Source organism: Periophthalmus magnuspinnatus, chromosome 3 (assembly GCF_009829125.3).
Source record: "Periophthalmus magnuspinnatus isolate fPerMag1 chromosome 3, fPerMag1.2.pri, whole genome shotgun sequence".
In the NCBI taxonomy this organism is placed as follows: domain Eukaryota; kingdom Metazoa; phylum Chordata; class Actinopteri; order Gobiiformes; family Gobiidae; genus Periophthalmus; species Periophthalmus magnuspinnatus.
In genome coordinates, this window is record NC_047128.1 from 30471257 (window position 1) to 30497798 (window position 26542).

Sequence of the window (26542 nt, forward strand, 5' to 3'; positions counted from 1 at the left end):
ATAGTGAAAAGTAATCAAAACATGCTAGGAGAGAGCAGTCACGACTTGAAACTTAAAAAATGTTGTGGTTCAGGGATAATTGCTCTTTCCAATAATTGACAGAACCCTACCACTAAAATTGATACAGTAAATGATTTATCTATAAGGCACTTTTCGTTGACAACATTTTCTACTTCGGACAAAATCTTAAACCCAATACGTAAGGCCATCACAATATTCTTAGTAGAGGAGTATGAACTGCTAATTCTGAATGCCTCTATGTGTGGATCTAGAAAACTCATTTTCCTCTTAACCACTGTCACCCACTAAATCAGCTCCTAAAGCCATGCCAGGAAATACCCGCTATCATCAAACACACAGACTGGTGCGGGAGTCTTTCCTTTCAAAAACACGCCTAAGGGAACTCTTCTCCAGGCGACGCAAGTTTGACGATCAGAAACCAAGACTTCAACTAAGGGAGATGACTTAAGTGAGAGCTGGAGATAGGGTGAACGGCGCGTGTCTGAAAAATTAACTGCATTTAGGTGATCACTGTAGTCTCGTAGGGAGCCGTGGAATTAGGAAATTTAAAAAAAATGCTGCATTAGGGACTGAGATTACAGATGAGAGCTTGATAACAATTCAGTCAAGTTGCATAGTGAGCCAAAAGGTAGAGGTAAAACTAAACATGGCCATGGCAATAGTGATAAGCCAGTCATAAGTCATCGTATGAAGGAGGACTATTAATATTAACTGACAGAGTGTCTAGTGTGCTCTAAGGACACAGAAACATCTGGAGCAGGGAGAGAAGAAAAAAGGTGGAACCAATAGCACCCCAGCCAAGTTTGAGAGGAAGACTAGCAGGGTGCACATTCCCACCCTGACCCCCAGCATTCCTGAAACCAGCACTTATCTTTGCTAAGTCATTTGATATCACATTTTAGCATCAGATAACCTGGGACAAAACAGTTGTCTTTCATTTCTAAAATGTGCAATATATTGCTAAGCAAATAATTAATCTTGTAAGATGCAATAAATAAATTGTGAAAGAATACAGATTTTGCTCTACAGGACAACACAATGCAGCCCTAATTTTAAGACACCACAAAGACCCCGCTCTTTTTTGGGGTCAGCGGCACATCCCCTTTTGTACAACATACTGACCTACTTATTGAGCATGTCCCTACCCCCGCTGCTATTATTGTGTGAAACAAACTCATCATTCATTGCTGACGAGGGCGCACATTTACCCCCGCACTCCTAGACCGTCCAAAGAAGAGGGACACGATGCAGCCCAGAACCGGCAGCTCATTAGATTAGTGATGGTTTGCCACTGCAATTAAGTAGAATACAGAGCAATTTAGTGCTCCAGTTTCCAGCATTCTTCTCTGCATGAGCCACTCGGGTCCCAGAAAACATTTGGGCCACACAAAAGGCAAAGCAGGGCAAAGCAGGAAAATAAAAATGATTTTGCCTTGAATGTTTTTCTTTCTTCAACACATAAGCAGAAAATGCATTTATACCTGGACTACAAAAAGACTATCTGTGAGTTTTATAATGTTAACCTGTAGGACGGCCACATGCTGAGCACTTTTCTGAAGTTAAAAACGATAAGAAAGAAAGAAACGTCTTCCTTTTGGTAAAACAATGACTTCATCTTGCCATTTGTTTACAAAGCACTGATGACATGTTCCCCTGAGAGAGCAGTGAGTCTGTTGGACAATAGCTAACACCGTTACTACGGTGGACCCTGCAGCTTTTCAGGAAGCTCTGAACAAGGACAGCTCCAGTCTGAGAGAATAACAGGACACACGTGAGGTGCATAGAGACATGCTAACAATGTGTCTTCCTCTGCTCCACATCAGCCAGTCCCCTTAACTCACCATGCTTTGGCTTAGAAAGCAGAGGAAGTCGTTTACTTGGTTTTAAATACAAAAAAAAGCTGCTAAACTGCAAACACAATCTTTTTTTGTCACAGTTAATTGTGGTACTTCAACTGCAGAGCAGACACTGAGTTGTAGCAGGTGAGCTACAAACGGTATCTTAATTATCAAACTCACGTCATCTACACAAAATGAAAGCTTTTCATGAGTTTTCCCTACATAGTTAAGAAAACTATACATAAAAGAAACCCATTCTGACTGTTAGTTAATGCCATTCAAAAAGCTATACAACAACAATTTCGAAATACTACACCAATATGGTACAACTTCATAGAGATTTGTTTATTTTTGCAGGTGTTTATGTATATTTATTTGGAATGCACAATACCAAAGCTGTGAAACTAGTGAAAGAAGAATAAATAACTTCAAAGCGGGACCTTAACCTCTAAACTCCAACATATGACTGGCCTTGCAATGCAAAACTCACATGCACATGCAGCGCTCCCCTGATGTGCCGCTTATCTGTGCTGCTCTCTGGCCAGTGTGTTTCGGAACGAGGGGGAGGGTTGAAAAGTGGGAGTGAACACAGAGTCAGACCAAGGGGAGCCTGATTACCTGCTTGGCCTCCTCCAAAGTGGCCTGCAGTCTGCTTATCTCCTTTTCGTACTGCTCCCTCATCTTGTCCAACTCTTGATCGTGAGCAGACACCTCCTCCTTCAATGCGCCTTTCAGAGCCGTCAGCTCACGCTCCCGTCGGTGTAGCAGCTCCTCCTGGTCCTCCTTAGCCAACAAAGTCTGCTGTAACTCGGCTCTCAACTGCATCAAATCCTACATAAATAAAACACAATTTGATATACATCACTGATCATGTTATACAAAAAATGTGTTTACATAACTGATTAAAACACACTGACAATGATTTTGTGTGACTAGTATACACTAGGACTAGAAAATCCTTGACAAGTTTTGGAGTTGATAACTAAAATAAATGATTTTCAATGACAGAAGTTGAAGTTACATATTGTTAAAATGTTGCCAGTAAAAACATTCCTAATTCCTAAATCCTAATCCAGCTCCTGTTTTCTCCACATTTTAAATGCTTTAAGAGAACTAAATTTACTCTTTAGTGACGTAATCCTACATGCTGGGGCAAATTTAATAGGTTGAGTGGTTGCGTATTTCCCCTCTACAATAATATTGTGCTTTACCGTCATCAGCGCGTCCCTCTCGCTGTCGACAGCTGACTTTTTGGCCGTGTCGAGCTCGTCGTGCATCTCTGACAGCTGGTCCTGCAAGTCTCGGATCTCGGTCTGGTACTGTTCACGCTCCATCTTCACCTGGAAGAGCCTGACAGACCACAATACACTTTTACACAACTGAACAAGCCTTCTGCTCATAGAGAACACACAGGTGCATTTCAATTCACACATGCTGCTCCTTACACCTGGACTGGCTCATTCGTGGCCCACAGCCCACAGGGGTCCAGGCATTGCATGAGCTCTGACTTTAATACAGTAAGTGCCTTCACAGAGCAACAGTGAGAGGAGGGTGATAAGTGATGTGAGGCTCCCTACACAGACCACCAACAAGGCTCGGTCACACTATAGGAATGGAGTAGCACATGACTTTGGGAAACCATGAAAATGGGGACAGGCGACACTGACAAAAATGTACATGTCATATCAAATATATTAATTTTATTTTTAATGATATATTTTTGCAGTCATTTTAAATAGTTTTAACTATAGAGAATATACTCTATATTCTAAAATTTGCTACTCTAAAGTCTAAAATTTGCCTATCGCCAGAAGAAAAATTGCAATATTATTCATGTTTTGATACACGTCCCAGTGCTCTGTGACAATATGTGATTTAAAAAACAAAAAAATTGCAAAAACAGCAGCAAACACATTTCAAAGCTGCTAACTGGTGCCATGATATTGAGTAGAGTAATGGCAAGCTTATGGGATTACATACTTACGTTAAGTCTCAAGAAAATACAACCAAGCAAACCAAATGAGGGAATAGAGAATTACAGAAATCTCTGGTAGCACTCACTCTTCGACTGTGGTCTGGAGTTCTGTCTCTGCTTTGGCCAGTTTCTCTTTAAGACGTTTGCGCTCCTCTTCACTTTTCTGTTGTTCCTGCTGAAGGTCCTTCAGACTAGATGTTAATCTTAGCTCAGACTGTTTTTTCTATAGGCAAAAATATATATATACACATGTATTGGGGTTGTAAAAAACAGAAACTTAAAGGGTTGGATGCAAACATGCATTGTGTATTTTTTGACTTACCGTCGTTTGTTCTTCCAGTTGATTTTTGAGTTTGGACAGTTCTTTTTCCAGCTCAGCATTCTGTCCTTGTAAGGCTCGGGTTTGTGCAGTAATTTCTACAGTCTGGGAAAAGCATTAAATATGTTGGTTTGTTATTTTGTAAGAAATAAAACTAAGAAATCAACAGAAGAAATTACTAGTCTGAGTTACAGTTACATGCAAGCTGATAATTAACTAATTTGTTTTTATCTGTAATAAATATTCAAACTGACAAGCTTAATAAACAGCCTAATTGCCACAGAGTGGGCTGTGTGGAAAAATAATCTAGTGTCTACTGGACATGATGCAAAAATTTTACTTTCATGTCCCTTTAAACCTTAGATTTTTCATTTCGAGTGACCTTCAACATTTTATAAAAGGAGTTTCAGGAATATAACAATGACTCACATTGTTGTCGCCTTGAGCACTGGCTGTAGCCCTGGATTTCAATGTTTGAATCTTCTCAAAGACGAGGTTGACCTTCCTCTTAGTCGTTTCATCACTATCGTTGCTTCTGTGGACATATAAATACAGTACAATGTTGAATTTGATACAACTTATTGTTTTACCTAGAATTGAAAGAGTTAAGTAGAGTTAATGGATTCCAAGCTTGGACTGCTTTGATGTGTCACCTCAAAGAAAGATCAGCTTCATTGCACAAGAGTAACATACAGTCAGGACAAACACACTGGGCATTACAGCTTGACCGCAAACTAATGATAAAAATGTGGTATAAATGCATGAGTGAACTGTTATTTCTGTTAGAACAGTAAACCTTTAAAATAGGTTTTATTATTTTTTTCGGCCATTTCACAAGATTTGGGATTTTCTCAGCACACAGAAGGGGAGAGAAAAACCATAGTAAAAGTGAAAATGTTACTTGCAATAACCACAAAAGCCATATATTATGACAATAACGCAGCTCACACCCCCCACTCTCTGCTCTCCGCATGTGCAGATGAAATTCATTAAATCTCTATAATGGTTCCCGGTGAATGTTTGTCTTCTGGGCTTTGGGAATGTGGCTCAGTTTCAGTCTCAGCACTTCCATCTGTGTTTCCTTTGCTTTGTCCTGTGACTCCTGACCTGTAGCATGACACACCCAAATACTTCCTGTCTCCCTCCCCAGTAGCCTTGAGTATTATGGCATAAGTAATACACACCATCATTGTCAACATGTATAAACTTTAAATGACTGCAATCAAAATCATATACATTTTTAATTGGAGAATAAATTATCGCTGGTGAGATTGCCAAAAAATCTGAAGGCTAGTAGTTCAAACCAGGTTTGGACGAGTGCCTACTGTTAATTTCTCAAATAGTAAATGACTAGAATGGGCATTCCCATTTCAGAATTTCAGAGAAAGATTTATCCAGAAAACAAGCCTTGCACAGCTGGACCATTTGGCGCCTGATGAGAGGGTAAGAGGTGCACATTCCTTCATGTTTATCACAAGTCCAAGTCTGATAAAAATGTGCTGCCATGGATTATGCCGCCACATCATGTATGCTAGTAACATTAAAGTAATGTTAGTCATGTAAGCAAGTACCGTATTTTCCGGGCGATATGTCGCTCTGGAGTCGCACTAGCAAAAAAAATCCAATAACAAATAAAAACAACATATAAGTCGCACTAGAATAAAAGTCGTATTTTTGGGGGAAATTTATTTTACAAAATCCAAGACCAAGAACTGACATTTTATCTTTAAAGGCAAGTTATAATAATAAAATAAAATAGAGAACAACAGGCTGAATAGCAGTACAGCACGTTAACGTAACATTTTTATTCAGCAAGATGAAGCATAGACAGCGAAATGAATGTGTCTGGTATGTTGACGTAAGATATTAACAGTTAATCAGATAACTAAAGCATAAAAAACAAGCCAACAAGTTTACTCTCGATTTCACTCCAAATCACTAAATCCATTGAATTCTTCAATGTCTGTGTTACTTCTTAACAACTCCGCCTGCACCGGAGGTAGATGAAGCGCCGCTTTCAAGTGGCTGTCATACTGTTACACAAGCCTAGAGGGCCCTTGCGCGGTTGTCAGTGTGACAATAACAATATAAGTCACATCCGAGTATAAGTCGCATGAAAAAAGTGCGACTTGTAGTCCGGATTTTAAAATCCTGTTATACTGCAGTTCAACTCCCATACACATTATAATTATACTTTCACATTGAAGTCTTGATAACTCACCCATCCTTGAGGTAATTAAAGAGGATTTGTTTAGCTGTCTCGTCATGTGTTTGTTGTGATAGCTCTTGTTGACCTTTCAAAAGATCAGGAGTCACCTAGAAATGAAAAGAGAATGGCAGAAATATATAAACTTTTTGATTAGCGACATTTAACTTAAAAATATATATATTTTTATTACTCACATGAACATCAGCCTCTGAGCTTGTTTTCTTATTTGCTATTATAGATGACTTAGACAGTGAAGTTGATAAAACAGCCAAAGAAATCTTGCGAGCAGAGGAGGATCCCCCTTCACTCTTTAACGTGTATGAGGTTCGTGTTTGTGGGTTTCTGTATCCCTGGATGGAGCTCACATTTTTGGAGACAGTGCTTTGGGGAGATCCTGGTTCACTGGTGGCTTGAGATGCAGGCCTGGAGTCTGTTTTACCATCAACAGTGGTGATCCATGAGTCCTGACCACTCACAGACTTTCTCAGCTGGGACGGTCTGAGGACGTGCTCCATGGAGGTGCCCCTGGTGTAGTTAGGGGCGTCACGTAGACCATAGGCACTGTCCACACTGCGGGAACGTTTGCGGTCCTCTGGATTGATTCTGTTTCTGCGCCCAGCCCGACCTCTCCTCTGCTGGCTTCTGTCAAACTTTTCAATCAGCTCATCAACTCCAGGGATGGAACCTGTGTCGATGTCTCTACCTGAACCAGGGAGGAAAGGGATGTAGCGCCGGTTTTCATGTCGATTGATGGCATCAGTAAATAAGGGATCTAGCTCATCTAAATGTGCTTTGGAGGTGTTTGTGGAGGATGACGAGGAGTGACGGGAACGTGAAGGCTGAAGAACCGGTCCACTGGAGTCTGTTCTCCTCAGAGGGAGGATATCTGGTTCACCATGGGTGCAGTCTAGACTGGCATTGGCACTGCTCACTGCTGATGGCTGGGACATGGACTGAGGGGCACTGAGGTTTGTGCTGCGCGGTTTGGACTGTGGCTGGGCAACCTGCGGTTGGGCCAACTTAGAGAAGGGCAGAGGCTGAGGTTTAGCAGCAGCTGACTCAGTGGAGGTGGGTGGCTGCGGAGACTGAATATGATCAAGACTGGAAGACCTGGACTGGGACAAGCTATGAGCTGAAGATTTAGGTGAAGAATTTTGAGACAAAGGTCTAGACGGTAAACTGTGGAAATTTAGGGAGTTGGTTTCTGGATCGTACGGTTGTAATATCTCAGGATGTTTTTGAAAGTTCAAAAGAGTGGAAGATTTCTTTCCCTGTGAATCTAAGAGGCCATTATGAAGACTTGAATGTTGCATCATCATCTGAGCTCTATACTCCCCAAAGGGACTGTTTGAGCCAGCCTCTGTGCTGCCTCTGAAATCATACTCATGATAGTTCTCAATGAAAGAGCCGTCTGTGTCAACAAATCCATTGCTGTTAGGATCAATGTAAGGAAGCGGACCCCTATCCTGGTTGTTTAGCACCACATAAGGGTGTCCATCAATACCTTGGACACGAATACTGAGGCCGTAGCTGCCAGCCCCATTACCGTTTGTCCTGGAGGAGCGCGCAGGCTGAGTGTAGACTCGCTGTGGGCCAGTGTTGGGAATGCCAGTCACTCTGTACGACTCCATGGGGAATGCAGGGGGACAATTATCCCTGTCCTTGGATCAGGAGGCTCTCTTCTGTAAGCAAAGATTTACAGTGGATGAGAGTGACGAACTAGCTCTGCAACAACAAATATTTCTACACTTAATCTTTAATAAAGCAATAGGCACGCCCAACATTTAACCACATTTGAACAGTTGCAATTTAGTAAGCACAAAGCCACAAAGAAAAAAGAAATTATAAACTTATAAACCAGCAGTATATGTAATAAATAAGTGTTACGCTGATATTTTAAAGCAAATATGATCAGGTCATGTTTAAAGAGGCCCTTAAGGTGTGTGACTAACAGTTATGGTTTTACAAAATTACTGTTTACTGTGCACGACAAAAGATGTGGTTTAAACTGATCTAGGGAAAGGCACTGAAAGACAACACTTCAACATGAGTTATTAAGACCAGGGAAAAGTTTTAAGGTTGTGCCCTCACAGTACAAACACAAACATTATCCAATCTAAAATGCAGTAACTTTATCCTCGATTTTGACAATAAAGATTACAGCATCAACAGTTTGTCAGATTTACAACAGAGGAGAACGCTCTGGCAATAAATATCTGGCTGTGTACAAAAATTGAAGTAGGCTGTTAACAGTTTAATGCCCAAGCAGCAGCCTGGAAAACAAAGCCGTGTACAGAATGGTTCAGTTCTGTAGACAATGAGCTTTGAACAGGTTCCTGTTTGTCTTGGTGACACCATCCCATTCAACCTGGTGCTATAAGACAATGGCAAATGGAGATAGGCCCAAATGAGGGACACTGATAACATTGGTACAACAAAGGCTTGGGCAGGATGTGCTGTATCACATTCACAAGAAGCACAGACACATTATCAGATCAGGCAGCAGTGTGGGACTGTAAGCACAGGCGTAGCTCATGGTACAACTCATATTAATAGACATTTCTCCACTTTAAAACTATGATGTGACGGATCGTAATCTCAAGTCAGTCAAAATCTGTACAGTGTATACAATGTTTTATTCTTTTGAAAGATAAAAAACAGATAGGTGAGAATCTAAAAACATTTACAATATAAATATATAATACAAATCATCTACCAAGAGCAACTTCATTCATCTAACCCCACACATCTCGGGTGACGGCTGATTTTTGGCAATGAACAGGCCAGGTCCTCCCAACAATCTCCTTTTGGGTGGAAACATCATGCGAGCCAACATATACCAAACATTTTTATATCAAATATGTCCATTTGATTCAGAAGATTTAAAAAGAATGTATGTTAGTGACTGAATTACACAGAAAGAGTGGAAAGTGGAGGATGTTTCCCACTTCACTAGCACAATCTTTCATGTAAACTTGGGTGGCCAGTGCTTTAGATGAGCCTAAAAGACTCTAAGCCCAATGATAATGGTGACAGCAGCAGTGATCTGGGAGAATTAGTCAGCTTTAGAGACTTTGGCAGGAGAAAAAGGCATGAATGAATGAGCACAACTGGAGTGTTCTGAGTGGGCAAGGTAAAGCCAAAAAACCCTCAATAGACTCTTTCATGGTCCTGTCACAAATAACTAGCGACACATGATGACTCAGGCTGTCTAGTTTTACTCAGGTTCACCTCTTATTGTATTTTACAATTTCTGCTCCACTATCCCTCCTAATAGATGCTGCTTTAACTGACCTCTCAGCTGTGGAGCAGAGGTTAGGGCCAGGACCTAGTTGAGCTGTGACTTATGCTTTCTGTGCAGGGAAAAGGTTGATGAGGCCTCCCCTGTTTGACTGTGGTGCTTTTTGTATCACATGACCCCTGGGACAAATTAGTGAAGTCTGGCAAAGGAGAAAAGCGAGAAAACGATTTACCCAATAGCAGCATGTTGGGAAAATGATTGTAGACTATGGTTACGCAATTGGCGCCCTTATATGCAGGCAGAAAACAGGTGCGTGGTACTCAAGGAACACTAAATAGAAAAAAGCTGCTTTTTTTAGTCATTCTGTGCTGAAAAAGACAGATCTACAATAAACTAATCAAGGCGCATACTTGGTTGAGTTGACGCGCTCTTCAAGTAAACTTTGTCAACTCAGAGCAACAGGTGTCCACTGCAAACTACATGTACGCGGAGACATTTAGTACTGTAAAAGTCCTCAAACCTTAATCCCATTACATATATTGTGCTGCCTGACACTTTATGCCAGATTTCTGAAGTTTTCTAGCTTTTAATCTGAAGACTGTAGCTGTTAAACAATTGCGAAGGGTCTACAATAAAGAAGTAGTACTCACCAGCGCCGCGCTCTTATGTAGTTCACTGATCGGGTTTTTACAGTTGTTTTGAAACGATTTTAAATTATATGCCACTGAGATATGGCTCAACGCCACACTTTGCCAACTTAATCAGTGCTTTGTTGTTTTGTAAAACTGACTGGGACAGCTTCAGAAAGGTCCGTCCGTCCCTCCGGCCCGCTCCGCCTCCTCAAATGAGCACACCCGCCTCAAACGCCCTCCCACCGGCTCCAAACAGCGCGCAGGTCCCTGCTCTATGCTCGGCCACATAAAACCACATAGACCTGTGCAGTCCACTGTAGTTTTCTTCAAGTTTGGACAAATGTATTACTTTGCTCCAGTAACAGATTCAGTCCAACTCCATCCACAGTTTGTGTTACGTTTCCCCAGGGGCCACAACAGGAGGACAAAAGTTTATCTAGGCCTATAAAAATGCAAATATATGGTATTATTATAATTGCACACCTTTGGCATATAGGGACCGGTTAAACAACAAACTTTCAGCACCAAAAGGTTAAATATAATCAAGGCCTTTTGCACATGGGTCCAGCTCACAGTCGCATGTTAAAATGCGACAGCGTCATCTAGTGGAAAGTGAGATGATCTGATTGCAGGTTATATAGAGTACGATATGGGTTATTAATATTTATCTGAAATCACATGTGACAACACTCCCTATTCAAGGCATTTGAAATTATGTTGTTTTCATTTATCCTTCACAGTCAAAATGCATTTACAGATTTCAAGCAGGACAGAAGTTTGTGACCTTTGTTGTAAAAAGATAGTTACCAGCATGTTGGTATTACACTGTATGCCACATGAAAGCACTGCAATATCAAAGTATAAAAATGCTTGTAATCTTTGTCATCTATGAAATGTGCAGGAAAGGCTTCACTATAGACCTCAGGCTGCGCTGCCCCCTTTATGTTTTAGTGTTTGTGTTCAGTGAGACTGCACAGCCTTTAATCTAAGTTCAGTGCCACTGTGTTGAGTTACAGACACAATAAAAGCTCTGTTCTCAGCCGAGGTGCCCCAGCTGGGACCTCTGAGCATGCTCAGTTTGTGCTTTCTTCTCCTGATTAGCACCAGCTTCAGCCTTCCAGCAGCAAATTTTCCCAAATTGACGTCTAACAGAAATTTCAGAGATGTACAAATGCTTAGCTCTTCTAAGTTAAGCTTTTCCATAGTTGTGGCTTTTTTAAGAAATGAAATAATCCTTATAGCAAAAAGGGATATGCATCATGGCAACATGATGTAGAAGTCAAAGAAGAGTGAACAAGCTTAGTTTAGGTCGGCAGGCTCTGAGCAGGGCTGGAGCAGAGAAATAGGAGATGATTGTGCTGAAGAAGCAGGAGGCGCAGCAGGCTTTCTGGTTTGGCTTCAAGGATGAGAGCCAAGGAGAGTCAGCTGGCTGCAGCGCCATGACAGGAAGTCAGACATGGTGGTCCCACTCCCACAAGAAGTATGAACATCCACAAGAACAAGCCCAAACACCTACACAGTTTGCTCTGTCCATGCAGTGAAAGGGGTCAAGACGTTGGACCCTGTCTATGCGCACACAAACAACCTAAAGTCCATTGGGATTAGACCTCTCAAGAGGAGACGAGGACTCTCATGCCTCTACATGAGGGGGGGAATTCACTGCAGATGTCCCGCGCCTTAGATTAATAGTCCTCAACTTTTAACAACACTCACACAGGACTAGTGGGATTCATTAACTCCAGTCACAGATAGAGGACTGAAACACAATGAGGTTCTCAACCAAAACAGTAATGAGAATTTAGAGAGCTAGATCCTCCAGTATGGCCACGTCCAAAGCTGCAGGAATACAGGATGTGTGCTTGAAAACAGGTTCAAATAAGGACTCAGAAATGTGCCTTACATCATGGAATTATGAGCAGTTTTGTATTAATACTGTTATATCCTCCAAAACAAAAAGACCATTTCAAACAGAACAGTTTTAAAATGTTAAACAATTAGGACTTCAGCACATTTACAGTACGCTGCTATCACACTTTATTAAAAATAGAAACATATATTCATACTTTTCATACAGACTACAATGGTCCACTGGTATTATTTTCAAAAATGAGTTAAATACTATAAAACACTCATTTGGCCTAAATCCACTGTAATCCTCCCAAACACAAACAACAAAAATAACAGAGTTAACTTCTATTGCCCCTTTCAGCATTTGTGCTGTTTCACACCTGGATGGAAAAATGCATGAAAAGACAAAATATGAGATGGACAAAAGACAAAAATGAATGTCTGCTCCTCAAGTTAAATAAATGCAAAATACAGTTATGTTTACAAAATGGCACATTTATTGCAACATAAATGTTATATACATTGTTTTCTTTCTGTTGAAAAAGACAGAAATTCAGTTCTCTGTTTCTGGTGTGAACCAACAATACCTTTTCCTTTGACGCATGAACAAGTCTTTTTATTCATCAGAATTATAATAAGTTGCATTTTTGGAAATTTTGCACTAGTACAAGTCCTTCATGTACTAGAAAAGCAACAGATTCACTATGATCTTGAGATGACACTGGTAAATCTCTGATAATAATAGGTTGGTTATTGTAAATAACCATAGATCTTACTATCCAATATAGTAAAATAAAGTAAGAAACTTTTTACTCAAAACTTTTGCTTTCAAAAATCTAGAAAGAGTAATATTTAGACCTCAAGAAATATTCTTACAGTATTGTTGTATAAAAGACCAACTACAGTGAAAGCCAAATGTTTTTTTTTTTCTTTTGAATTAGCTTTTTATGTATTATACAAGGGACAGCATCTGGGAGAACAGCAAGTCTAACTTGGCAAACAGAGGAGCAAAGAAACAGCAAATAATAAAAGGAAGGAAAGAGAGCAGGATGTGGCATTCACTTTATAGTCTCAATCACCTTCTGCCACACAAATACATGTTTATGAATACTGACATGAACAACAAGGCCACATTCAAACAAACAGCACAAAATTATATTTTAAGGGTGCCAAATAATATGTAATGTAAACTCTTGGTCTGGCATAGTAATTAATTATGGATTGCCATATAGAAATTTGTAACAGAATACTGTCATGAATGTGGTAGCCTTGTTTAGGGTGAAAAGACAAAGACAATATACAAACAAAATATATGGAATATAAAGTATTAAGACAAAGGACTAAAATAATTGAGAAATGTAAAGCATGCACACTGATATGAAGAAAAAAACACAATGTCAGCCAATGTCTTACACAAAGAAAAAATATGTTTCTGTTTGTTCACTGTTGTGCTACACCTCTAAGAACCAACTAATACCCAACAAAATGCACTGATGTGCACTGCTGCTTTGTTATCAAAAAATAACATTATCAGGTAGGCTGGACATAGTATGCCAAAATCCAGACAAAATGATTTGTTAAAAAAAATAATAAAGATGCATAACTATATTCTACCAGAAGAACTGTAATGAAAATTGATACGTTCATCAGGCCAGGAAAGTCAGTGGTCGTCGTTTAAAAGTACTACTTCGTCAAGCAAACTGATTATAGCTGGTGGCAAGAAATGACAACAAGCCACTCAGAGGTATTACTTTTTCAGGCTAAATGTAATATAATGTCACTATTGAACAGAAATTGCATGGGCAGTGAGGTCCCATGTTATCAGTTAAGACACTAACATACAGGGAATGCTAAAGTTTGTTAATAGTTTGCTCTCTGTATTTTCTCTGCTCACTACCGAAGACTAAACACAACAAAATTTGGGCTTTCAGTAAAGCTAGAGTTTGCCACTCGCCTTTGTAGAATTGCATGTGATAATCTAGTCAAACTAAAATGGGTTCCTTCTTAAGTATTAGTACTCAGTACTTGTGATTTCAGTCAGTAGCAGAAGCTAGGCTAAACTACAACAATTCAAATGTAGGTAGTTTTGACTCCTTTTGTGACCAGTGGCAAAAAATAAATATAAATAATACATCTTTAGTTTAAATGGGGCACAAGTGACAAATATGTTGAGCATAAATATTAAAACTTAACAAATAAATTGTGATGCATCAATCCATCTTTTTGGTGTTTCTGCTGATACCTGATATTGGCCGATACCAGGGCAGAGACTGAAGGAAGAATTTTTTTTACAATTTGTCCGTATTTGATCATAAATCCGATCCAAATATGTTATGTAACTGTAAATGGTTTATTCCTAATTTAATTATGGATCAGCGGTGTATAAATAAAAGTGCAAACATTATGAGACATTCTGGGGCAGAAAATAGTCATTAATTGTTTGGCCTAACCTTGAAACAATATCCTTTATCCAATACCAGATTCAGTACATTTTTCTGCACCGAGCACTGGTGCACCCTTAAAGAAAATACAGCTTCTTAACGCCCAAATACTTGATACCATATACCTCATTATGGAATTGCCAAACTTAGCAAGGCGGAGTGCTGAATGTAACAATATCCAAATCTCACAGTACATGGGAGCTAGCCATTCAAAATATTGTAACAGTCCTATTATTACATCTCTACTTCAATGGAGACACTGGCAAACTATAGATCAACTGAAAAGCTGCATACGTATCTTTGAAATTGCTTAGCTTTCCCTTTAGACATAATTTCATCAATAACAGAATAAATAAAAAACAAAAACAATTGCTGTTACAATGCATTCGTCAATTCAGTTTAGGCACAAGGCAATTTCCACATACACTTGGAGGAGATTGCAAAGTCTCTGATTGTTCAGAAGCAACACACTTCTTGCAGACATTGATATGTGCTTAAGTTTTTTCTGGGGACATTTTTGCAGTTGGAAAACTAGATGTGAGATTCCACTTCAGTCTTGGATTGGTTTACATTAGTCTCAGTTTTACTTCAAGTGGTCTGTCTCCTCCAATTGTTGTCACAAAGTCCTTTCTGTCACCAGGAACCTAGGTTCCCATCTCAAACTGGAAACTATTTGTCTGCATGACATTGATCTGCAGAGACAAACACAGGAGGGGTTGTGAGAGATAGGCATTGGATACAACATACAAGTTAATATTAATCAAATCTGATCAAACAAAAATTATGGCACCTTTCTGCTACTCAAAGGTGGCCCATAGGGTTGGATGTGTCTGTCATGCCTGGGTGAACATGGGATTCAGCAGAACCTCCAGACACTTTTTCCTCCTCCCGTCTTTTAAGGCAGGCTGCCTTGGGGTTCAAATTCCTTTCTGTAGGTCCAAAAAAATAAACAAAGAAAACTGTTGAAAAATATATTTTAATACAAAGTAGCCATACATAACACAACAAATTAATTATCAACTTGCAATTATAAGTTACTGAAACTTACTGAAATAAAATGAAGCAGAAAATGAAGTGCTAAAGGATATTTCAGTTGTTATTTGAAAATAAAGCACTTGTGTCCTTGACACTGACCTCTGACTTGCTGCTCCAGGCTCAGGATGACTGCCACCGCCTGATGGAGGATGAGGAGCTTTGTTTGGGGCTTCTCACTCTTGAGGTGGAGCTGGCACATGCGGCCCAGCTCCTTGAAGGCCTCGTTGATGTCTCGCACCCTGAGGCGCTCACGGGCGTTGTTGGCCATCCTCCTCTCGCGCTCTCGCTCTGCTTTCTGCTCAGGATTCAGGTCCTCATCTTCAGTAATACTATCACAAAGACAGATAACCATGCAGGCAATTGTCAAATGCCTTTTTCACCTATATCATCAAGTATATAAATGAAAGACTGTTTATGAGTGTGCCAACAAATGGGCCAATAAATATGAGTGTTATACCTTGTGCGGGTGCCAGCACGAGGAGTCTTCATGTCTCTCCTATCACCTTCATCATCTGACTTATCATCTCCGGACATACTATCAAGCAAGTCATCTTTGTCCGGTTTTTCCACCTTTAACTCCAGGTTAGAGGCGACCTGCCCACTAAGAGCTGCAGTGAGACCTAATTAAAAACATAAAGACAGTCCATTAAAGTGTTTCACACTGATAAAGTGTAATACAGATCCACAGGACTCACTTCTAAATGTCTCTACTTGATGGTTGAGCTCAGTGCTGGACGTGGAGCTAGCACTAGGAAGGCCTCCATGGCTGTTGTTCAGACTGGCAGCATCATCAGCGTGAGCACCCCCCTGATTCAAGACAAGACATACAATTAATCTGACATCATATCTGTGCTGTGAACATGCACACTCAGTTTAATATAATGTCTCACTGGTGTGTTGTGCTGCACATGTTAAGGAGTAATTTGACTCTGAGGAGAAGCATAAAAAGGAGGGGACTGTGTTGCAGAGTCAATGGCACCCCCCTTTTTCTCCAGGAATGTGATCCTTCGTCACTGTTGGCCTGTGTTAACCCCATGGCTCCGGGACCTGCCTTTCCTATGCGCAACGCTAATCTTTGCTTTGCTCTCAACAGGTGTCCAAACAAGTCTTTGTCTGAAGGAGAAGGAGGGAGGCCTGAGCTTTGGCCAGAAAAGAACGCTGCCATTTTCATGGCTGTGCCTGATTACCATACAGCTGAGGGGCTCCTTTAGGGTGGAGGCTGTGGGGTAGACACACGTTCAGCAATTCAGATTTGCTGGGTTGTTGAAAAAAGTGATGAAAAGGGGGAGAAGAAGCGGAGGGTGTGGCATTTACCAAAAGTCTATGGCTGAGCCAAGAGCCTCATGGGACACAGGAAATGTTGTATGTGAACACAACAACTGGAGCATCGCAGTCACTAACTCTAATGTTACATTTGCTAAATTGGAATGATATAAATAATTGCTAATATCTGTGAGATTTAGGGGTATAATTTGTTTCAATATTGGTTCAATAATGAAACACTCTAAGCTGCCCCAATATGTGCCATTCTGGGTCAGTGCATCACGTGTCTTTTTAAACAAAGACAAATGTGAAAATGGAAAATGGAAATGATAAACCATAAAAAAAATGTTGTTCCTGATAAATATATTTTGCAATTATCTTTTTTAAGTGAAGTTATTTTTTTTATAAATTTACTACAACTTCACTTCAGTATAGATTTTTAAATCTTGATCAATATTGGTAAATATTGATTATTGTTATGGTAAATATTGATTATTGTTCCCAACAAATATGAACAAGACAGGAGTCCCAAGACAAAAATTCTATTGGACCATACCTAGAAGAACCTGTCTTAGGTAGCTGTAAAAACTTTTTGAACTTTTTGAAAATTCAACTAAAGATACGCCATAACAATCTCTTTAGTATAATGGAACACAGACAAAAATGTGAAATTACCATTGCAGTTGTCCGACTTGGAACCAATGCCGAGGCTGGGAAGTTTGCTCCAATAGATGCAATTGGCCCATTTTGCGCCTGTCCCAGCAGACTGTGTATGTCGTTGGGCAGATTGGCAGTGGAGCCCACTGCATGGTTCCTCAGAACAAGGATTGCATCATCCAGTCTGTCCAGACGATCCTCCATTCGAGACTGTAAAGGGCAAACGGATTGGAGAAGAAACAGTTACCAATGGGCATTTGGAAAGGCTTGGGAGAATAAAACTAGCAATGAAAACTCAAATACAACTGTATGATTAGGGATGTCAAGATTATTTGGTTACTCAATAATCATTTAATTGAGATTATTCAGGTTATTATTATTTAGAAGAGAAAAGAATTTCATTAAATCTACTCTCCAAAAAAAACTACACATAAATACAAAATGCTTTAAAAAAAAAATCTGTTTATGTCACTTTAACTTTAATTCATCGTTCAGGCTGCATAGTAAAGGAAACGTATTAGGGCAATGAAATCGTAATCGTAAAACTAAAATTTCATATCGTGACATCCCTATATATGATGTGGACTCTGAAATAAAAACATAAAACAAGACATACAAAATCTAAATAAATTACACTTAGTTCTTAGTTTTAATTATTAACAGTTCAGTGTGTGAATTAATGTAAAATGGCATTAGGTCTGGCATTGTCTAGAAATCAAGAAACAACATGGTGTCCGAGTTGTGTGTGAGAAAATAATAAATACATGATCAAGCATAAGATGGGACGCTTAATGGTAATGAGTAACGTTTTTTGGAACAGAAATACCTCGCAAACATCCTTTAAGAAAGACATGGCATCCTGGAGATGCTCATGTAACTGTTGATGAACCCTGTTTTTCTGTCAAGTAAAATAAAAATAAGACAAAAATATCAGTGTCTATAAAAATACAAAGTAAAAACTATGCGTGACCATTAACCACAATTTATAAAAGTGTAAGACTGATGCATTATTTTCCATTTCATATGATTCAAAATATATAATGGAGTTCGTTTGTATTCTTTAACGTTTTGAACTCTTAAACATATGAGACAAGAATGTGTTTTACTCATTCACAAAACTGTTGACAGTAAAACCAATGGCCAATAGCCATGTGCAACCCAGACCAGCCATAAAGAGTTACACATATTTTCCATTCAAGTCTCAAACAGCTGGCCAAATGACATCACCTCCTTTCCTCTGGACACTAGTGTTCGTCCACTCAGTAAAATCATAGTTACCGAAAACCAAATGTTAGCAAAAGTTATGCACTTTTTAAACACAAATAGCTAATGTTAATCTTCACAGGCACAAAAGGAAATTGACACATGTTATTATTAAATCTAGTCCTGGTTGAGCTATGTATTTTTTGTTTACATCAAGCTGTTCTTATTTTATCCCCCTTGTTTTGTTGATATGAATGGTGATCAGAAGCTCTAGTCACATGACAGCAAAGGAATCCTAGAGAAATGGTTGAGCAGGCAGCTGCCCACACCCCTCCCCCGACTGTCATCCCAGTCCTGGCCCACGGACTAGAGCGCAGATGGCCAGCCCCTTGGGACAGGTATTGTTTAGTTTGGTTATCTGTCTGCCCCCACATTTCTCAGCAAAACATTTGTCTCACAGGAATCTCCGCAATGCTAGATCAATCATTTCAGGATAACTTCGATCAAGTTTATTCCACACTGCACTTTTGTTAGACTAGGCTTCAAAATGGAGCTTACCAGTGAGTGAAGGGAGTTCTCGTAATTTGGTGAGGATGGAGTCTGTCCACCTGTGCGTGGCCATTGATTTGTGCCTATAAAAGAGGATGAACAAAAATGGTTAATCAGAAAAAGATGGTACTGCTTAGGTTAGGTAATTGAGAATTTTACATGGATAAAAGAGCCTGACAAACGAATTTCCTGGTTGTTCTTTCAGAGATATTTATATCTTTTGGAGTTAATATGCATCACTTCCTGCTGGCTGGGCTGCATCCTGACACAAAACGTCACATTTCCTTTGAAGAAGCGGTAGAAACCTGTGGCTCAATTAGAGTTTGTTTGACTTGAGTAATATGTTATATGTTTATTATCTCGTCTTAATCAGCATATACGTTCACACACGGAGAGTAAATAAATAATGCACAAAATAGTTAAGTATGTGGAAAAGTGCCATATATGCCTAATATAATTATATTTACTAAAACATGCCTTAAGGCAGACGTGGGCAAACTACGGCCTGGGTGCCACACACGGCCTTTTGGGCTTATTAATCCGGCCTGCTGAACGTGACCAAATTATATTAAAATAGCTAATGGTAAACCTTGTTCAAAGTTTTTCTGCTGTGCTTATTTAACTGATATTTAATAAATGAATTATTAATTTAATTAATGCATTTGGAAAACAATTTGTACAGTGAGCCTTGCCTATTCATGCTTTGCTAGATGTTACAGGCTAAATCTCTAATGTAATATATACACATATATCCGGGCCTGGCCCCTCTGTCAAATTTTAGAACCCATTCTGGCCCATGTGTCAAAAAGTTTGCTCACCCCTGCCTTAAGGAGTGTATTAAATTATAATATTTAAAGTTCCAAATCGTTGAAAAACTTTAATTAACTAACTACTAAAAGTGACTTTGGAAGTGGGAATGAGAAAGTCTGTTCTGCTTCAGATCTCTCTCCCAGGTGAACAAGACAGGAACATAACATGTGAGCCTCTGCTGGTTAGAGGCAGTGAAAAATTAGCCTGGGACTCTGGTCCCCGTGTGCGCTGGAGAGGGCTAATTGAACAAACCAGTCTTGAGTAATGTGTTGTATATTGGTGTAATCCCGATGATGAATGGATTTTGAGGTTAACATCAACAGTGAGCCAAATTTCTGTGCCAATTTTAAGTATTGTTCTTTCTCTTTCTCCACTACATAATGTTTTTTGTTTTAACCTTTGACTGCAATGTGTGATGAACTCTGATTTATTGCACCTAATATATACATTCTTAAATAAAAAACAAACAAAGTGAAAATCAGCAGAAATATGGACATGTACTTTGTATCTCGACCAAGTTCAATCCATGGTGAGGTCCCAGGTGTGGTTTGAGGTAGTATAAACAGGGGTTCCCTGTGTGAGGGTATCATAGTCTTCCTCATCAGCTGAGTCACACTCCCTTCCCCCACTGCACATAATTGCGGCCTTTTGCAGCCAGCCGTGTGTGTGTTGGGGGAACAGCTGTCTGCGGGGCAGGGCAACAGCTGAGGATAAGGGGGGCATACGAAGAGACAGCTGTCGCCACTCCATTACTACAGATGACAAAACTGCCCAGTTAAACCAGGGCTTTCCCCTCTCTGTGTCCACACATTCACTTTCCATTACTCATAAGGTCCAGTCTGTAACCTTCACCAAAATACTACAGTTCTTCATATTTATATACAATTAGTACATGTGCTTGTAATAATCATGATATTGTAATGTATAACTTGACTATAAATCACATGGTTTAAGTAATCCATCCTCACTGTGCTGGAACATGGTATGTTTAATTAATTAACACACAGAAGTGCTTAAATATACAAATATGAAACCTTTACAAACCTTTGCTTCAGTTTGATTAATTTAACTAATTCTATACCTAGTTAAAGTAATTACAATGTCAGAATGAATTACCATATTAGCAATTAACTGCGCCTATTTTGGTGTAATCATTATTCAAGTTTAAAGGGCCGTATGTCTGGGGTTCAAAAGCATTAATAACAGAAATACATTATAAAAGCAATAAAGTATTTGTAGTAAGTAAATTATGAGATACAATACCTGGTCGTCCAGTTGTGGTGCCCGTCGCAGTCACGACTGTTCCTGCTGATGCTGTGCCTGCTGGGGCCGTAAGAGGTGAAGGAGAGCCCACGGGTGTAGAAGGGTTTGAAGGGAAACTACTGCTAGTGTGATCAGGCGAGTAAATCTGTGAAAGTATCAAATAAAAAAAATAAAAACTAATGCTATACAATTATTGTGACAAGACACACATTTAAACAAGAGAAATCAAATTGGTTGATTCAATCTGGGCCGTAAACAGGAAACCTAAATCCAAATAAATTTGAACAAAAATATATAATTACAATCTAAGAATAATACTGCGTAACCTTAGATAAAGACATTCCTATTTTAATTAAGAGGCTCCCTGAATATTATGCTGAATGTATGACTGGACATGTACCAAATAAAGCTACTGCTGAAGGCAAGGTGGGTCTGAGGGCCCACCCCCAGGGAGTTTTTAAAGAAAATTATGTAATTTCATATAATCTGGTGGTATTTTGGAACCAAAATTTCAATTTTCACCAGGCCTTCCAGTAATAAAATAATGGGACATAGCCTTGAATTATCATTAATTATTTACAATATTAATAACAGGCCATTATTTAACAGCTACACTTATGACATGGTATTATGGTTTAATAATTTGTTTCTGTCATGCCTTTGCTCAAATCAAAAACTAATGGAACCCTGGCCCTTTGAGGTCCCCCTGCTCTCCAGCTCAGACACCGTACTGGCTTTGACCTGCAGCACTCTGGACGGTGACGCTCACAATAGGCTTGAGCATAAAACTTTTGGGTTTTCTGTAGCTAGAATTCAACAGAAATATTGAGAGAAATGTATTGCGCCTTGCAATAAAACTTTAAATGTTTTATTGTTGCTGTTAAATACCAGGTGTAGGTCTATAATTTCTACCACTGTGTTTGTTTAAAAGCTCATAAGTCTGTGATTATGAGTTAAATTGTTAAAGAAAATGTTTTAAAAGTGACGAAAATTTGTGTGCTGGAAATTTGTGTGCTTTATGTGTTCCTAACTGTTCCTGGATTCTGATTTCTCATTACATGTTATTAATGAAAAGGACAGTCTTTTGTGCCTTGTTTCTAGCGGCTGATGCTGTGTGCGTGTGGTGCTTCCTCTCCACACACACGCACACACTTACACTCTCCTCTATCAGAACACACAAACAAAACTCATGGATCACATACGTATGAAAATTACCCACTTGCACCAACAAACATGTTCTGCAAGTGGGTCATTAGTAGAAGCAGGTTTAGGAAAAAAAAACAGAAGTCCGGACCTCAGGGACTGCGTACAACCATGGATTCAGTTATGATTTTCTTTAGTATTTAAATAATAATACAAACTTTTGTGTCCATGTAGTAAACCATGGTTTTGTGCCAGTACATCCCTCATGAGGTTAGGCTAAGGTCAGTTGAGTTTTCGTATGACAAGTCAATCACAAGGGACAGGGGAGATTATGTCTTCAGAACTTCCACAGGGATTTGTATAAACAATTGTAGGATTAAAGCACAATTGCATCCCTGTTTTATCTTTTTAATAAGAGGATATTGTGGCGTAATAGAACAAGTCTCAGAGAACGAAGGGCATTAGTGGCTAATTAACAGAAAAAACACCGAACGACAGATCTATAAAGATTTCTACTTCAGGTTCAGATCAAATTGAGTTCACAGAAGATGTTTTGAGTCTGTAGGGATGATAGAACACACTCATTATTAATAATCTCCTTATTTAATCTTGATCTCTGGGCTTTAGCTTTTCAATCAACTTGGAGTATCAGGCCAGAGGCTTCACTGAAGTGTGTCACTGAGTACAGCGGAGACAGCAACCGCAGTCTTAAGCGCAAGTTGCTCTACATGTTTATTTTTAACATAAAACATACTCATGTATTTTATCATTTGTATAACTCTTATATAAAATAAAAATATTATCAGAGCTGACCAAAACACAGCTTTTGAGACAGGCGAGTGCATTCATGACCATGACTTTTGTGCCAACAATATAAGATCAACTTTCCTTTTCCAACAGTGGATAGTAACGGTAAATTCAAAATGAAACATGAGTCATTTTGCTGGAATAAATGAAACCCCGCCTCCCCATCAGTTACGCTCCCTCAGGCGGCATGGGGCCAATAAGCACAGCCAATTTAAAAGGGCGGAGAACAAAAGCCCCAAAAAGGGTGGCCCATGGAGTTGAGCCCCACTGCTCCCTGTCCCATCTACACACCCCCACCTCTGTCCAGCCATGTCCATTTCAGCTCAGCTTTGTAATGGTAATGATATTGAGTCGGCAAATATATATATATATATATATATATATATATATATATATATATATATATATATATATATATTTTTATTTTTTTTTTAATTGTCATTACCGCCACAAGACTATATTTTTCAATGCATATTATTGTGTAAATGTAAAAAGGTTCCACGGCAAAGATTTTTTTATTTCAATCAACTAGACAAAAGTCATATTTTAATATTACTTATACACAAAAACCTCTTGCTCTATAGCATTTAACGTACAGCTCCTTTTCTTGAATACTACTTACTTTAAGCCTGTAATTATTCAGGCTTAAGTCTAAAAACAATTACTAACATGCCCTTCACGTTTTTTAATCAGTATTCAAAACAGTACTTAACAGTACTTAAAAGCTTGATAGCTGAGGTCACCCTTGATGGAGATGATAACTGACCTATATTATATTTTTGGAAAACATAAAATCATTTGTGCAAGCATATTAGTCTATTGTTCGGAACATTTTATAGGATATCTTGCTACTAATATTTCTTGTGACTTACTGAGGCCAGCGCTTTTCCCAATGCATCTCCTGTTTGTGAGCTTCCACTGGCGTTCCCCCGATTTGCAGCAGCTATGAAAATACAGACCAAGGTTTAGACAAATGAAGAGCTGTCATGGTACAAAAGCAGCTGTTCAACTGAATACGTTAACTGAGTTTGTGTGTCTAAGTCTGTCAAACGTAGGTACAAAAACTAAGTACCTATGACTGCATCTGCTGTGTTGACAGACGGCGTGTGTGCTGTAGTGACGAATGGTGAAGTGCTGGTGTTGCTTCTGTGAAAACTGGACATAGGAGGAAGACTGGAGTTGATGTCCGGAGAGACAGAGTGTGCAGGGTAATTCTGAAAAAAGTAAAACATATTAAGAAAAGACCAGAAATTTAGCAGACCATGAAGAAACAGTTACAAAGAGAGATAGAGAAAGAAAACGGGTGGCAGCATCTGCACACTCTTTGTGATGCTGGTTCAGACACGGGCCATGTTAAGAGATAAGAGATAAAATAAGCTTTTTTTTGTTCCACAATGAGGAAATTCCAATGTTGCAATGTAATGGACTGCAGTAGAATTCTAACCAATGTAACTTGTTAGTATATTAAAAATACTTTGAGTATTAAGTAAGATAAAATAGTGCAAATAACAAAATACAACACTGTCTAAGTACAGTAAAAATATACAACTATTATATACAATAAGTGGCTACGACTATGATTTTTCAAATGCATTAAACACAAACTTAAGACTGATATTTTAATTACAGTATAATAATCCAAACTTCAAAGGCTGTAAAAAATAGTGTCCAGTAGATATATAGCAATTTTATGTGTGGTTGTATTAGGTTCATACCAATCGCTCATGGGAGTGTAGGCTGCTGTAGTTTCCTGACTGTGGCATGTGAGATGAAGATCCGGTGAGCATTCCTCCGTACCCTGTCTGACTGATGCCATTGGATGAACTCCACGGATCGGATGAACTGTGGGTGCCATCTGATAACAAAAAATGGTAGTAATTTTAAGACATTATACTTCACTTGCTATACTTCTTTACATCTTTAGTATGTAGTAATTAAAACTGATTATGATGAGGTAGGGCTGGGTGATTTGGTGATAAAAATCAAATCGTGATCTGGTCCCTGTGCTATTTTGGTCATGTTGTCATATCATGATTCACAAATTTTCTCTTGAACGCTTCCTTGCTCAAACACTGCCACTTTATCACACCCACATCTCTTACTGAACAGCTTCTTCAGTGAGTGACAGCTGGTTTTAACAATAGACTGTATATATAAATGGACATAGCTAACCTGCTAGCCACCACGTTCCAAATAGGAAGTGATCATGCTGTCAGGCTCGTCATTTTTAAAATGTTTGTATTAACCTACTCTACATGATCTCGGTGTTTTTATTTCCATATTTTTTCCATAAATCAAGATATGAACATTAATAACAGACAAATCAAGCGCTTTCATTCCCCGAGGTTGCTCCAGCTAGCGTTAGCACAGCTGTGCAGGTGGGAAGGGGTGCTACCTTCACTCCTGATTGAGTCTTTTGTTGCTATGATACTCAAAATTCCAAATATGGAACTTGGCTCCAAATTTGTCCCTATAACTGCTAGCCTCGAAGAGCTTCATTTGGGTGGAGTTGAACACTATAGGTGACGTCACACTTCCGTAGTCCACTTCTTTATACAGTCTATGGCTTTAACCAATCACAATGAACTGTGAACTTTCAGAAGAAGCAGATGACTTTTTTAAACCTCTTAAAATGCCCCAAAAAAACCCACAGCAACAACAAGAGTGTACATGAATCGTGATGAAAATCAAAATCATGACCTTTCTACAGATACCCCACTTTTTTCTACATCACCCCTATGATGAGTTCAATACATAAACATGGAATATTCTTGACAGCAAAAAATCCCCCAAACAAACTCACCAAAGAAAGTGCTTGCGAACATACTGCTTGTGGGTTTGGGGGAGTTGTATGAAGGAGAATCTCTGCTGAACTCTTCTGAGCTTGGAGATGGTGCATACACCTGTGAGGAGAACCTTAGTTTTAATACAAACAGTAAAAATATGACATAATCAAACCAAGCTTCTGACTACAACTTGAAAATACAACAGATGCAGCCCATTAGATATTTGAAATATTATACAATATAGTTTGTCGCAAAGTTCAACATGACCAAATTAAAAGATACAAACAACCACATGGTAAAAAACCATGCACAAACACACTTTAATGACTCACAAGCAATCAAGCTCATGAAGGGAGGAGTGGATTATCAGGGGTATTTGCATTTCAGATCAACTCAACCTCTAATGGAAGTATAATGATACCCGCTTACTTGCACAGACTAAATGCCTTGCAAATTACAGCATTCCCAGAGAGGCAGAAATCAAATAAATGGGACAAAAACA

At 39.1% G+C, this 26542-nt stretch overlaps 2 protein-coding genes across 4 annotated transcripts in view; both read right to left on the reverse strand.

The window, feature by feature from the left end:
- cgnl1 (cingulin-like 1) overlaps positions 1–10445 on the reverse strand; it is a 21970-nt gene extending 11525 nt beyond the window's left edge. Inside the window, exons 1-8 of the mRNA XM_033984737.2 lie at positions 10254–10445; positions 6557–8044; positions 6375–6469; positions 4583–4688; positions 4157–4258; positions 3921–4057; positions 3071–3209; positions 2478–2690 (exon numbers count right to left, since the gene is read on the reverse strand). Coding sequence (XP_033840628.1) covers positions 2478–2690; positions 3071–3209; positions 3921–4057; positions 4157–4258; positions 4583–4688; positions 6375–6469; positions 6557–7993 — 2229 coding nt within the window. The 5' untranslated portion in view covers positions 7994–8044; positions 10254–10445. The remainder of the gene's footprint in view (positions 1–2477; positions 2691–3070; positions 3210–3920; positions 4058–4156; positions 4259–4582; positions 4689–6374; positions 6470–6556; positions 8045–10253) is intronic.
- A 1800-nt stretch (positions 10446–12245) lies between these two features.
- The window catches only part of tcf12 (transcription factor 12), a 45069-nt gene continuing 30772 nt past the window's right edge, over positions 12246–26542 (reverse strand). For 2 of the 3 annotated variants that reach the window (XM_033984087.2, XM_033984101.2), the window contains 13 exons: positions 26058–26157; positions 24970–25109; positions 24327–24468; positions 24127–24197; positions 21305–21449; positions 19241–19314; positions 18306–18377; positions 17498–17689; positions 16255–16366; positions 16017–16179; positions 15659–15888; positions 15315–15453; positions 12246–15216 (listed from right to left, as the gene is read on the reverse strand). In XM_033984087.2, the coding sequence (XP_033839978.1) occupies positions 15326–15453; positions 15659–15888; positions 16017–16179; positions 16255–16366; positions 17498–17689; positions 18306–18377; positions 19241–19314; positions 21305–21449; positions 24127–24197; positions 24327–24468; positions 24970–25109; positions 26058–26157 (1569 nt within the window). In that variant the 3' untranslated portion in view covers positions 12246–15216; positions 15315–15325. The remainder of the gene's footprint in view (positions 15217–15314; positions 15454–15658; positions 15889–16016; positions 16180–16254; positions 16367–17497; positions 17690–18305; positions 18378–19240; positions 19315–21304; positions 21450–24126; positions 24198–24326; positions 24469–24969; positions 25110–26057; positions 26158–26542) is intronic. The other variant, XM_033984095.2, reaches the window with a different exon arrangement.